This window comes from Hyperolius riggenbachi, chromosome 9, assembly GCF_040937935.1.
Source record: "Hyperolius riggenbachi isolate aHypRig1 chromosome 9, aHypRig1.pri, whole genome shotgun sequence".
Taxonomy (NCBI): Eukaryota; Metazoa; Chordata; class Amphibia; order Anura; family Hyperoliidae; genus Hyperolius; species Hyperolius riggenbachi.
Window position 1 is genome coordinate 273,738,753 of NC_090654.1, and position 13,246 is coordinate 273,751,998.

General features: G+C 45.7%; 1 protein-coding gene across 1 annotated transcript in view; it reads right to left on the minus strand.

Moving 5' to 3' along the window:
- The window catches only part of SORL1 (sortilin related receptor 1), a 184,660-nt gene that overhangs the window by 20,851 nt on the left and 150,563 nt on the right, over nt 1–13,246 (minus strand). The window contains exons 39-40 of the mRNA XM_068254599.1: nt 4,032–4,114; nt 1,183–1,279 (exon numbers count right to left, since the gene is read on the minus strand). Coding sequence (XP_068110700.1) covers nt 1,183–1,279; nt 4,032–4,114 — 180 coding nt within the window. The remainder of the gene's footprint in view (nt 1–1,182; nt 1,280–4,031; nt 4,115–13,246) is intronic.

Genomic DNA, 13,246 nt, shown 5'->3' on the forward strand with positions numbered 1-13,246 from the left:
ATTTGTTTTTGGCACCGCCCACTTTTTGTAACGTGGACACACAGTCAGGGCTGGAACCCACAAGAGCGTTTTTTGAGCATTTTGGCAGCGCTGCGATACGCTAGCGTTTTGCCAAAACGCTCAGCTGATGTTAATGGATGGGGCAACTTCCACAGGAGCGTTTGCGTTTCCCAGAAACGCAAACGCAGGACCTGCAGCATTTTGGGAGCGTTAGCGCTTCAATGTAAAGTATTGAAACGCTAGCAGAAACGCTCAGCAAAACCTAAACTGAGCGGTTTTGCTAGCGTTTTGCGGTTCAGCACACTGTAACAAAACTAAAAATAATTCACAGGACCAATTAGGATAAAAACGCGAAACGCAAAACGCTACACAACCGCTGAGCAAAAAAATACAATGTTGCAAAACGCGACCGAAAACGCGCATAAATCCGCTTGCAAACCGCTCAGACAAAACGCTAGCGGTTGCGTTTTGCGTTTTTCAGTGGGTTCCAGGCCTCACTCAATGATCAAGTTTGTGAGCTTTCAGGTTCCTGGCATCAAAAATGTGTGAATGGAAGCAGTTTATCCACCAAGGAAATCTGATTGGCTGTTTGTGGCCCCGCCCCTTTAGTGAATTTGAACCCCAGTCACCAAAAGACTGACTGTAGCAAGTTTAAAGCCTCTGCCATTAACAGTGTAAGAATGGCAGGAGTTTAAATATTCCCCTTGAAAAACAATAAGTCAATTTTGATTGGCTGTTGTGTGCTCCACCCACTGAATACTAATCCCAGTCACCCAAACACCAACTGTGCCAAGTGTGGGGACTCTGGCTTGATTACTGTGAGAATGGCAGCCTTTTACATTTTTTCCATTGACATGAATGGGTGAAATCTGATTGGCTGTTTGTAGCTCCGCCCAGATGTGCAGGGGGGACGCGGGACCCCCAGAACATATCATCCCAGGTAGTAAGGGATCTGTATACCAAGTTTCGTTCCGTTTTCGAGTGATCTCACACACACAGATTGTGCGCGGCTTAGGGAGACCTTTCAGGAATCCCCCCTCTGAAAATCCTGGGTTTGCCCCTGATGTGGGTCGGTGGGTAGAGCTGCTGGATTTCAGGAGTGCTTATGCTTGACCCTTGTACTTGGACATAGTTACTTGCCAAGATAGATACTATGTTGCTTGGTTCATTTCTATCCATTACCTTTTTGCACTGTGCTCTGTGAATTCAGCTTCATGGTCCTCTTCTCCTGTATGTGCTCATCAAACTCCCACGATAAGGACACACTATAGCTGGTGACCTGTAAACCCGCCAGGACAGAATCATTATAAAGAGGAACTGTAGTCAAAATTACATCATGAATAGAATTACTTATTTACAATACAGTATTCATTTATTCATGATTTAGTCAGTGCTTGCCGATAGTAAAATCCAGTGGTGCTGCGAAATTTCGCATGTGCGAAATTTCGCATCGAAAATCACCGTTTTTCATCATAATTGTAATGCGAAATTTACGGGAGAATGCGTAATCAATTACGTGTGAACCGTAATTATGTATCGAAATTTCGCATGACTTCGTAACTTCGCGAAATAACGGTTCATTACGAAATTAGTCATTTAGTATCTTTTGACGCGTATTTGTATTGATGTACGCTTACAAATTTCCGCATGCGGGCATGTTATATTATAGACGCGCATGTGCTGTTTCATGCGTATGTTTATACGCATCATAAGCAGGATTGTACGCATTAATATATATTATGCACATGCGCATTGGCAAGTCAAGTAATGCAAAATTACGTTACGCAATTTCGTTTACACATGAAGTACCATAGCCGTAATTACGCTGTTCCCGTAACTTTGTAAAATACTACGCGAAGTTTAATGCAAAAAACATTATGAGCACCACAGGTAAAAAATTTTCCTACCCCTGATTTGCATTCTGACATTTATCAAAGGCTCGTGCACACGCCCAACATGCACACAACCGCATGACCAACACGACTAACCACACGACCTGTATGTCCACACGCCTAGACGGCTAAACAACCAACTCAATTAACATACTGCGCACGCAACAGGAATGATGCACTACACATTCATAACAAGTACAAGAATTTCAAACAACTAGGACACACGCACCAACCGCATGATATCAGACCAACATAGATCCGACAGTTGGATTGGGCAAACCTGCCTGTTATCAGTGGCTCGCCAAGCTGTTCGCACGCGTACACATGCCTGATTATCATCCAACAGACTAAAGTCAGGTGATAATCAGGCTGCAGGTTGGTCCGTGTGTACTTAGCTTTAAGGGGCCCATACACCTAACGATTTTCCCGCCGATATACAGCAGATTAGGTCATTGATCGAATCTGCTGTGAAATCGTTGCGCAAACGCAAACAATTGATTTCCGTCCGAAATCAATTGTTCCTGTCGATTCCCATCAAACCATCCGTGCGGAAGATTTTGCTCGATTGCCGGCGGGTCAGGAGTGTGTCGAATGCCCGACGAACGACGCAATACAGCGGCAATACATTACCTGCTCCGGCCGGCGCGAGTCCCCCGGTCTCCGCTGTCTCTTCTCCGCTGGGCTCCAGGGCTGCAGCTTCACTGAACTTCCTGTCCTGGCAGGAAGTTTAAACAGTAGAGTGCCCTCTACGGTTTAAACTTCTCCGGACAGAAAGAAGTGGAACCCAGCGGAGAAGAATACAGCGGTGACCGAGAGGACTTGCGCCGGCCGGAGCAGGTAATGTATGCTGGGGGAGGGAGGGATCTATCTGTTGGTCGAATCGGCTGGCAAATCGACCGGTGTATGGCCACCTTTAGGTAAGTTTTACCCTGTTGGGTGATCTCTGTGGAATGTTTGTTTATTAAGAAGTTCTAAAGCCAGAAAAAAAGATCTCTAGTCTCCCAGAATGCTCTGGGGCGGGATAATTCCACATAATAAACAGCCTAGGCTGTGACATCACTGGGAGGGTGGGACTACATACCAGTATACAGCAATATATAGCTATAGGGAGTGTTTCTGAAGCAGAAACCAGGAAAGTTACTGCAAAAGTGGGTATCCTGAATAATTTACTGCATTCTGCTATATGTCACTACAGGGCCTCTTTAAAACGGACCTGAACTCAGAACTTCTTCTCAGCTCTAAGAGATACGCAACTGCATAATAACCTTTATTGAAAAACATTTTTTTTGTTACAGCTGATACAAATCCTGCAATAAATCAGCAGTGTCTACTTCCTGCTTTTATGGAAGCAGACATTGTAAAATCCTGTGTTTACCAATTAGCTGCTCTGCCATGGCAGTAAGCTGACAACTGAGAGATCAAATTACAACTTTTGATTAGTCACAAAGGAGGGGGAATTAAAGGGCCGCTATCGCACAATTTGTAAAATGTAAAATACATGTAAACACATACAAATAAGACATACATTTCTTCCAGAGTAAAATGAGCCATATATTACTTTTCTCCTATGTTGTTGTCACTTACAGTAGGTAGGAGAAATGTGACAGGACTGACAGGTTTTGGACTATCCCCATCTCCTCATGGGGGACTCTATTTTTCAAAAGCACTTAGTGAATGGCAGTTACCGGTACTCCTTCCAACTGCCAAAAAAAGTGTGCAGTGAGCAGGGAGGCTGACCAGCAGTATTGTATAAATCCTTTTCAGGGAAGAATAAAGGCCATGCCGAGAATCCCCCATGAAGAGATGGACTAGTCCAAAACCTGTTAGTTCTGTCTGATTTCTACCACCTACTGTAAGTGACAGCAACATAGGAGAGGAGTAATTTATGGCTCATTTTACTCTGGAAGAAACATACTCATTTGTTTGTAATTACATGTATTTTACATTTTAAATTTTTTCATGACAGTGGTCCTTTAAGACAGGCTAAACTCTCTAAATACATACAAGGTGCATTTCTCTATGCTTTCCTTCTGTCCTGTGCAAGAGTTCAGGTCCACTTTACATTCTCCCACAAGTACAGACAGAATATTTTATTTAGACACTTTAGAAATGGGCATGAAAACAAATGGAGCAACATACGGTAATATCAGAATCCACTTTCAGTGTGAACCCCACCGAGTCTTCTGCGACACTCAGGATCTTTATGGTTGGCAGCGGCAGAACTAAGAGAGAAAACACAGGATAAAGAGCAACAATAAAAACAACTGCCAAGATTTTTAAAGGACAACTGAAGTGAGAAGTATATGGAGACTGCCATACTTATTTTCTTTTAGGCTGCCTTCACAGTGGGACGTTACAGGCGCACGTTAGAGCAGCCTGTAACGCACCCCACCGCACAGCAATGAAAAATCAATGGGCTGTTCACAGTGCCCACGTTGCGTTACATTGTAACGCTGGACGTTCAAAGAGAGTGCAGCATGCTGTGCTATAGGTGGTTTTAGCTGTGACTGTTTGCACATGTGCAGTAAGGGGAGAGTCCTCTATTGTTCCTAGCCACATGGCTAATTAATATTCACTGCACAATAGTGTTGTCCAGATCATGAACGATTTGGATCTTTGATCCGGATCATCACAATGAAGGATTCGGTTCACAGTGGATGTCTGGAAGAAACAGGAACTGCAGCTTCTGTGCACAATCTTCCTGCTGCATCTCTCCCTTCCCCATTAGCACCCGCAATGTGCCCTCATTCTCCTGCACCTCTCACTCTGCTGCACCCCTGCTTCCCTAGTAAAATGATTCAAAGATTCGGTTCAAAGATCCGGATCTTTTCAATGATCCGATTCGAATCATCCGAATCATTGAAAAGATCCGGACTTCCCAGGATAGCACCAAAAGCCTCATAATGCGGCTCAATCTGACGTCCAACTTCAACACCACCAGACGTTGCGTTAGGGGCACGTTATGCGACCTTAACGTCCCCTAAACCGCAACATCTTGGTGTGAAAGAGGCCTTAAACAATACAAGTTGCCTGGCTATCCTGCTGTTCCTCTGCCTCTAATACCTTTAGCCACAGACCCTGAACCAGCATGCGGTAGATCAGATGTTTCTGACATTTTTAGAACTGACAAGATCATCTGCATGCTTGTTTCTGGGGTGATTCAGACACTACTGCAGGCAAATAGATCAGCAGGGCTGTCAGGAAACTGGTATTGTTTAAAGCAGACCTGAACTCAGAACTTCCTCTCTGCTCTAAAAAGGTACGCAACAGCATAATACCCTGCAAAGAAAGACTCCGATTAGACCTACCGGTAATGGAGTTTCTGATTGTCATCCGGGACAACCCGAGATCCGGTCCCGCCCAGGATCTGGGGAAACACCAAATCAAGAAGTTTAAAAGCCCCCGCCCTCCCTCAATCCTCAGTGCGTCTGAAAGTAAGTAGCCTAGAAACACCAAGGTGAAGGAAGAACTAGACACCCCTAGTGCCTAAAGATTCCCTATGCTCCTAAATAGCAGAAAAGGTGCCGGATAGGTAAGGGAAGGGTTATAGATGTTTGTCCCTAATGACAATCAGAAACTCCATTACCGGTAGGTCTAATCGGAGTCTTTCTCTAATTGTCATCCGGGACAACCCGAGAGATAGACAAGAAGTCTTTACTAAAGACTCACCTTAGGGAGGGACCACCGCCTGAAGCACCTTTCTGCCAAACGACTGGTCTTGTTGTGATAAAACATCCACTCTGTAATGCTTGATAAAGGTAGATGCATTTGACCATGTTGCCGCTTGATAAATCTGGTGAATGGTGGCTCCTGCCCTCTCCGCCCATGATGTGGATAAAGAGCGAGTTGAGTGAGCTTTAGGGCTGGTTCAGACGGGCGTTTTTGTGGCATTTAACGCAGCATTTCAGACGCAGCGTTTTTTGGGATCTACTGCCATCCCATGCAAGTGAATGGGAACGTTTAGAGCTGGCTTTTAGAGGCTTTCATGAAAGCCTGGCAGTAGATCCCAGCGTTGCGTCTAGTCTCAAAAGCAACATGCTGCTTTCAGAGGCAGTAAACGCCAGGAAACAATAGCAGAGACCAGAACTGCTAGCCTTGAACGCTTTTCAAAAGCTTTCAAAAGCTAGCTTTTAAACGCTGGCGTTTAAACGCTGGCGTTTGAACGCAATGCCAAGAAAAAGCTCAGCAGACGCCCGTGTGAACCAGCCCTTAATGTTACTAGGAACGGGACTATCACTACTCTCATATGCTAAGGTAATGGTCTGCCTGATCCATCTGGCGATTGTTTGTCTGGACGCCTGCTGACCTCTATTCTTTCCTGAAAATAGGACCAATAGACTACTGGATTTCCTAAAGTCTCTAGATCTAGAAAGATAAACTAATAAAGATCTCCTAACGTCCAGACAGTGAAAAGATTCCTCTTTAACCCCCGCTGGCCTATCACAAAAAGAGGGAAGAATGATCTCCTGAGACCTATGGAATTCCGATGTTACCTTAGGCAAATAAGAAGGGTCTAACCTGAGTCTTACGCTATCAGGACAAATAATGAGGAATGGATCCTTGATGGATAATGCCTGAAGATCACCTAAACCTCTTGCCGACGTTATAGCAATCAAAAAAGCCAATTTCAGTGTTAGAAATTTTATATCAATCTTCTCTATGGGTTCAAAAGGATCCACTGTCAGTCTGTTCAGTACTAAAGACAGATCCCATTGAGGAAAATTTTTTGACTTGGCTGGAGTTGACCTCTGTAAAGCTTTGAAAAAGTTCTTTACTAATTCCTCCTGCGCCAAATGTCTATCTAACAATATGGATAGGGCCGAGCACTGGACCTTGAGAGTGCTGGGAGCTAACTTCATTTCAAAACCGTCCTGGAGAAACTCCAGTACTGAACTGGTTAAATGCTGATGCCTCGCTTTAGCTTCACACCATGCTAAATAGACCCTCCAGACTTTTCGATAAATGCTTTGAGTTACAGGCTTCCTACATTTCATTAGAGTCTCGATAACTTTTTCTGACAGGCCCTTCTGTCTTAAGATTACCCTCTCAGGATCCAGGCTGCCAGTTTGAACAAATCTGGATTGGGATGGATTAGAGGTCCCTGGATCAATAGATTCGGACGGAGTGGGAGGGGCCATGGAGGTTGTGTTGTCATTTTCAATAATGTCGCATACCAAGGCCTTTTTGGCCATTGGGGTGCTATCAGAATTAGGCTCCCCCCTTCTCTTTGAAGTTTTAGAAGAGCTTGAGGAATTAAGACTGTGGGAGGGAAGGCATACCCCAGAACAAACCCCCAAGGAAGATTCAGCGCATCCAATCCCAGAGACTTGCTGCTTCTGTGAAGGGAGAAAAATCTTTCCACCTTCGCATTCTTTGGGGATGCGAAAAGATCTACCTGAGGCCAACTCCCCTGAGCATGATTCCCCCTGGCTGTTGCGCCCCAACCCCAAGAACTTGCATCCGTAAAGATCTTTACTGGATCTATCTGTCTCCAGAATCGACCCTCGGTGAGATTGTGATTGTCCAACCACCAGAGTAGGCTGGATTTCACTGAGTCGGGAATAGGAATGAGTAGATCCAGGGAATCCTCTGATTTGTCCCAATTGGAAAGTAACAGGGATTGTAGCACTCTGCCGTGAGACTGAGCCCACGTCACTGCAGGGATCGACGCTGAAAATGGACCGAGGACTCTCATGATGTGGCGAAGAGAAGATCTCTCCTGAACCATCAGAGAATTTACCTCCGATTGGATTTTCAGGACTTTCTCTGGAGGGAGAAAGATCTTTCTTTCGATCGAATCTATATTGTAGCCCAGAAACGTAATCTGCTGAACCGGCTGGAGCGCCGACTTGTCGAAATTGACAATCCATCCAGCCTGAGTCAGAGTCCTGATAACAATGTCCCGGTGTGAACACACCAGATCTATTGTCTCCGCAAAAACCAAAAGATCGTCTAGATATGGGACTATCGAGATTCCCTGGATCCTTAATTCCTTCATAATCTCTGCCAGGACCTTTGTGAATACTCGAGGGGCTGATGCTATGCCAAATGGGAGTGCCTGAAACTGAAAGTGTTGAACATGGGAGGGAGTTCGAATTGCAAACCTTAGATACTTCTGATGTCTGCAAAAAATCGGAATGTGCAGGTAGGCGCCTCCGCGGGGGTTCGACTGAAAACTGAAGACGGTAGCCTTCTTTTATAATACGAAAAACAACAGGATTGGGATTTAGCTTCTCCCATTCTAACCGAAAATAAATCAGCCTTCCCCCTACTGGTAAAACGTCATTTATTCTGCTTGGGAGGATTTGTCCTACCAAGGACAAACCCTCCTTTCCCCCTTCCTTTAGGAAAGGACCATTTCCTCTGCACATTCCTATTTCTTACCTGCTCCTCTCCCTGTTTCTTAGGAACAAAAAGGTCTTTTAGGCCTGAGATTCCTCTTTTTATTAGGGAATTGTTTCCCTTTTTCTGCCGAACGGGCTAAAATATCCTCCAGACCTGATCCAAATAAAAGATTACCCTCGAAAGGTATAGAACAGAGTCTATTTCTGGATGTCTGGTCCCCCTCCCAGGTTTTCAGCCATATTGCCCGCCGAGCCGAGTTAATTAATGCCGTGGTACGCGCAGAAACTCGAATGAGTTCCGTGACTGCCTCGGCCAAAAAGGCCACCGCCTTAAGCACCACCGGCAAAGAGGCTGCATAATCTTTAAGAGGAACCCCCTTAGAGATTTGCTCAATGAGGTTATCCATCCAAATTTTCAAATTGCGCGAAATGCAAGTGGCTGAAATACCTGGAATGAAGCCAAAGGCTGCTGATTCCCAGGCCTTTTTAAGTAGGGAATCTACCTACTTGTCCATTACATCCTTGAGGACACCCGAATCCTCAAACGATAAATCGGAATTTTTGGAGTATTTAGATAAGGAGGCATCTAGCTTAGGACATTTCGTCCATTTATCAATCTCTGATTGAGAAAAAGGAAACTTTCTTTTAGATGATTTGGGTATAAATAAAGGTTTTTCTGGGTTCTGCCATTGGGAGATAATAATTTCCTGCAGAGTTCTATGAATGGGGAATACTCTCCCTGTAGCCTGGCCCAGACCTGAGTATACCTGATCCTGAGGTGTAATCTCTGGAACCGCCTCTTTGATCTGTTCCGTGGAGTATACAGCCTTTAATAGTTCGGAAGATTCCTCAGGAGAAAAGAGAAATCTAGGAGCTCTTACTAAATCCTCTTTCCCCGAATCCCCGGAACCGGGTTGCTCTCCTCTAAAGAGACTGACCCCGAACCATCCTCCCCCTCCTTCCCCCTCAGCCCCCAAAATATCCACTACGGATGTGGGCTGTAACCCAACCCCAGAGGGTATAGTAGAAGGGCCTGGCAGGGGATCAGAGGGGGGAGGAACAAAGGATTCCTTAAATTTATCTAATGTTTCCTGCATATTCTTATTGACTACCTCCATGACTCCCTTCAACAAGTTAGAGGTCTCTGATGCCACAATAGAGTCTGTGCACGCCTGGCAAACATTTCTAGGGGCATCCGGAGGGATCTTAGTGTTACACAACCCACATCTTTTATACTTGGGCGGAACATTAGATTTAGGATCAGTCTTTGCCTGAAATAAAACATACCAAGAAACAGGCATATAACTGACAAGTCATCCAAGGTGATATAGATATGCATACGAAACACATCACCCTCCACTGGAGGACTTACCACCCCTGACCCGGATGGCTGCGTCTGTGAGGAGGACCTGGCTGCCGGTACTGCCACCTCCGATTGCTGCTGCTGTTGTGGCGGCTGCGGCCTCCTACAGAACGCTCGGGGAGACGCCAGGAACACGCTGTTTTTCCCTTCCTGGTTCCCCGTGATCCTCCCCTCTAGTGGTCACCTGACGTCAGTGCGCGCTCCGCCGTCATCGCGGAAGTTGCCGAAGCCCGACGCCGGATACGCCTTGCAGAGCCGGCGTCAGGCGAGGAGAGGAAAGGCACGCCGACCTCCAAACACCACTCGGTCGCTGCCTTCTATGCGCAGAAGGGATTGCAGTTGAGCACCCACCTCCGCAAGCGCTTTCCACTGCCCGTCCCTCTGCTTCCAATAAAACACCCTCTGGTGAGTAATACAAAAATAACAAACTAACGGAGCTTGCTTCCAACAGGTGTTTCCGCTGCGGAAACACAGATGAACTGAGGATTGAGGGAGGGCGGGGGCTTTTAAACTTCTTGATTTGGTGTTTCCCCAGATCCTGGGCGGGACCGGATCTCGGGTTGTCCCGGATGACAATTAGAGAAAAACCTCTTTGCTACAGCTGATACAAATCCTGCAATAAATCTGTGTGTCTGCTTCCTGCTTTCATGGAGGCAAGATCATCTGCATGCTTGTTTCTGGTGTTATTCAGACAATACTACAGCCAAAAAGATCAGCAGGGCTGCCAGGCAACTGGTATTGCTTATAAGGAAATAAATATTGCAACCTCCATAACCCTCTTGTTACAGTTGTGCTATAAGCAATGTGTATAAAACGTGATTGAAATTAAGGCAAATGCATTTAGCAGCTGCCTTAGGATAAACATTTCAACTACCCAACGACTGCGTCACGCCAACTGGCGTGAACGCGGCAGCAGCCCCAGGACCGCCTAACGCCAATTGGCGTCAAGTCCTGGAGCTACAGTTTCCCAGGGAACGGCCGCAAATCACCGGCGATCGTGGCAGTGAGATCACTGCCATATACGTTACATTACACTAGCTCTTTTAAACGCGCTAGCAATCACCGGAGATTCAGTGATTGGCGGTAAACGGCCGCTAATCGCCCCAGCGTGACTGGGCCCTTAGAGGCAGAGGATCAGCAGGAGAGCCAGGCAACTAGTATTGCTTAAAAGGAAATAAATATGGCAGCCTCCATATTACTCGTTACAGTTGCCCTTTAACGGAGGAAGATATGTGGATTTCTGATTTGCCATCAAATACATTAAAGAGACTCTGTAACAAAAATTGCATCCTGTTTTTTATCATCCTACAAGTTCCAAAAGCTATTCTAATGTGTTCTGGCTTACTGCAGCACTTTGTACTATCACAGTCTCTGTAATAAATCAACTTATCTCTCTCTTGTCAGACTTGTCAGCCTGTGTCTGGAAGGCTGCCAAGTTCTTCAGTGTTGTGGTTCTGCTATGAACTCTCCCTTCCAGGCCCCTCTCTGCACACTGCCTGTGTGTTATTTACATTAGAGCAGCTTCTCTCTTCTCTCTTATCTTTTACAAGCTGGATAAATCGTCCTCTGAGCTGGCTGGGCTTTCACATACTGAAGAATTACAGACAAGGGCAAAGCTGTTTGCAGGAAAAAATAGAGCAGCCTGAAACTTCAGTGCATGAGAACTGCAGGGGGAAAGAAACACACAAATGATCTCTTGAGATTCAAAAGGAAGGGTGTATACAGCCTGCTTGTGTATGGATGTATTTTCTATGTGTGGACATACTGTACATCAACCTACTTCCTGTTTTGGTGGCCATTTTGTTTGTTTCTAAACAAACTTTTTAAAACTGTTTTTAACCACTTTTAATGCGGCGAGGAGCGGCGAAATTGTGACAGAGGGTAATAGGAGATGTCCCCTAACGCACTGGTATGTTTACTTTTGTGTGATTTTAACAATAGATTCTCTTTAAAACAAGCTTATAGAAAACAGAATGCTTTTGTGAAACAGTTAAAAATAAAGACTGTGAAAACTGTTTCTTTAACCTTGGACGACATGTGCCTGTGTATTCGAATGAAGGTTGATGTGAATTATAGCTGTGCCGAGAGACCTTGAACATATCTGGATACAAGCAGATGTGCGTCTCTCAGCAGGCACCACCAGGCACCAGCTGCATAAGTATCAAAACTATTAGCAGCTCATGTTTCAGAGACAATGAGTGCTCAGTGCAGATCACCCAAATCAAGGCCATTGCGTCCATCCTGTGTAGATTGTACGATGAAACATCTCCTCCTCCTACTAAAAGAGGCGTGGACTGGAACCGGGCATTTCATATTAGGTAAACAGCACCTCGAAGCTTACTTGTAGAGAAATTCATCTGCTGCCAGCTCCTAAATAGGATCCTTTCGTCACGGATTATTTTCAGTTGGAACACCAAGACTAATAATAATTGTTTAATTATCCTCTTCAGGAAATAACCTCAAGAGCTACAGGAGAAGATGGCATCATGCCCACTACAGGATTATGATGCAACAGGACCATGGGGACAATATGTGGATGGTATTTATTGCCATTGGATGTCTCACCGTAAGGGACTGAAGCCATTTCTGGAGAGCAAACATTGGACATTCTGTATGTCTGAAACTAGAAAAATACACTTCGACGAAGAATTATGGGTAATGCTAGAATGTCTCGTTGGATTGATGCATGAACCTTGTGAAAGTGTGTTTTGGGATGAGGCCTACGTACCTCATCTGAACGAGGATACAAATTGTGCTGAAACGGATGGAGATTTCTATTGGCAGAAAATAATGCACCATTGGCTGGTTTGTAAGCCTGAAGAATGTATTGCACCGGACACTACTGCTATTTTAGCTGGCAGGGAAAGTGGATCAGTAATAGGCGCTACAGCTTCTGCTTTGCCTCGAGAATCTGCTGCCCCGCCTGGGACTGAGATGGTGGAAAGGGTGGATGTTTCAAGTGCAACATCGGAGGCTGAAGAAGACCGCGAAATAACTTCTTTGGAGGCTAAAGAACGAAGTATGGAAAATACTCCTAAGACAGAGAATGTGGAAATTGAGGATACGCTGAGAGCCTCTTCAGGATTTGAAGAAGCCTTTGGAGATATTGACAGGTGAGCCCCGTTTTTTTTTTTTAAACAAAAAAGGCTCTGGTCCTTAAAGGATTTCTAGGCGATTGCCTTTAAAAAAATTTGGTCTGCATCCTCCCAACTCCCCCCCCCCCCCCCCCCTTCCCCATTTCCTCCAAGAACTTGCAAAAGTATCTGGACATAGACCCCGGAAGTAAAAGTCCGCAATCACCACCGCCCTTGCGCAGTTCGCGTGCTTGAGCAGGTCAGAAGCCCTCTGATGCGGTGTCCTTGCACCCAGACCGCCAGGACCGAGGACTCGGTGGCAGAGGCTTTCCAACCTGCGCAGGTGAGCGCGCTGCAATGCAAACTGCACAGGGGTGGCGGGATTGCGGACTTCTGGGTCAGGGCTGCTCACCCTGGGAGGGTCGCAGCCCAGTCACTTTTGCAAGCTCTTGGAGGAAACCTGGGGGGAGGGGGTGGGGGGCTGATGCCGATCGCTTTCCCAGGGCGTTCTAAGAGGTTTATGCATTTAAGTAGGCAACTACATATTTTTAAGAGACAGTCGCCTCAGATATC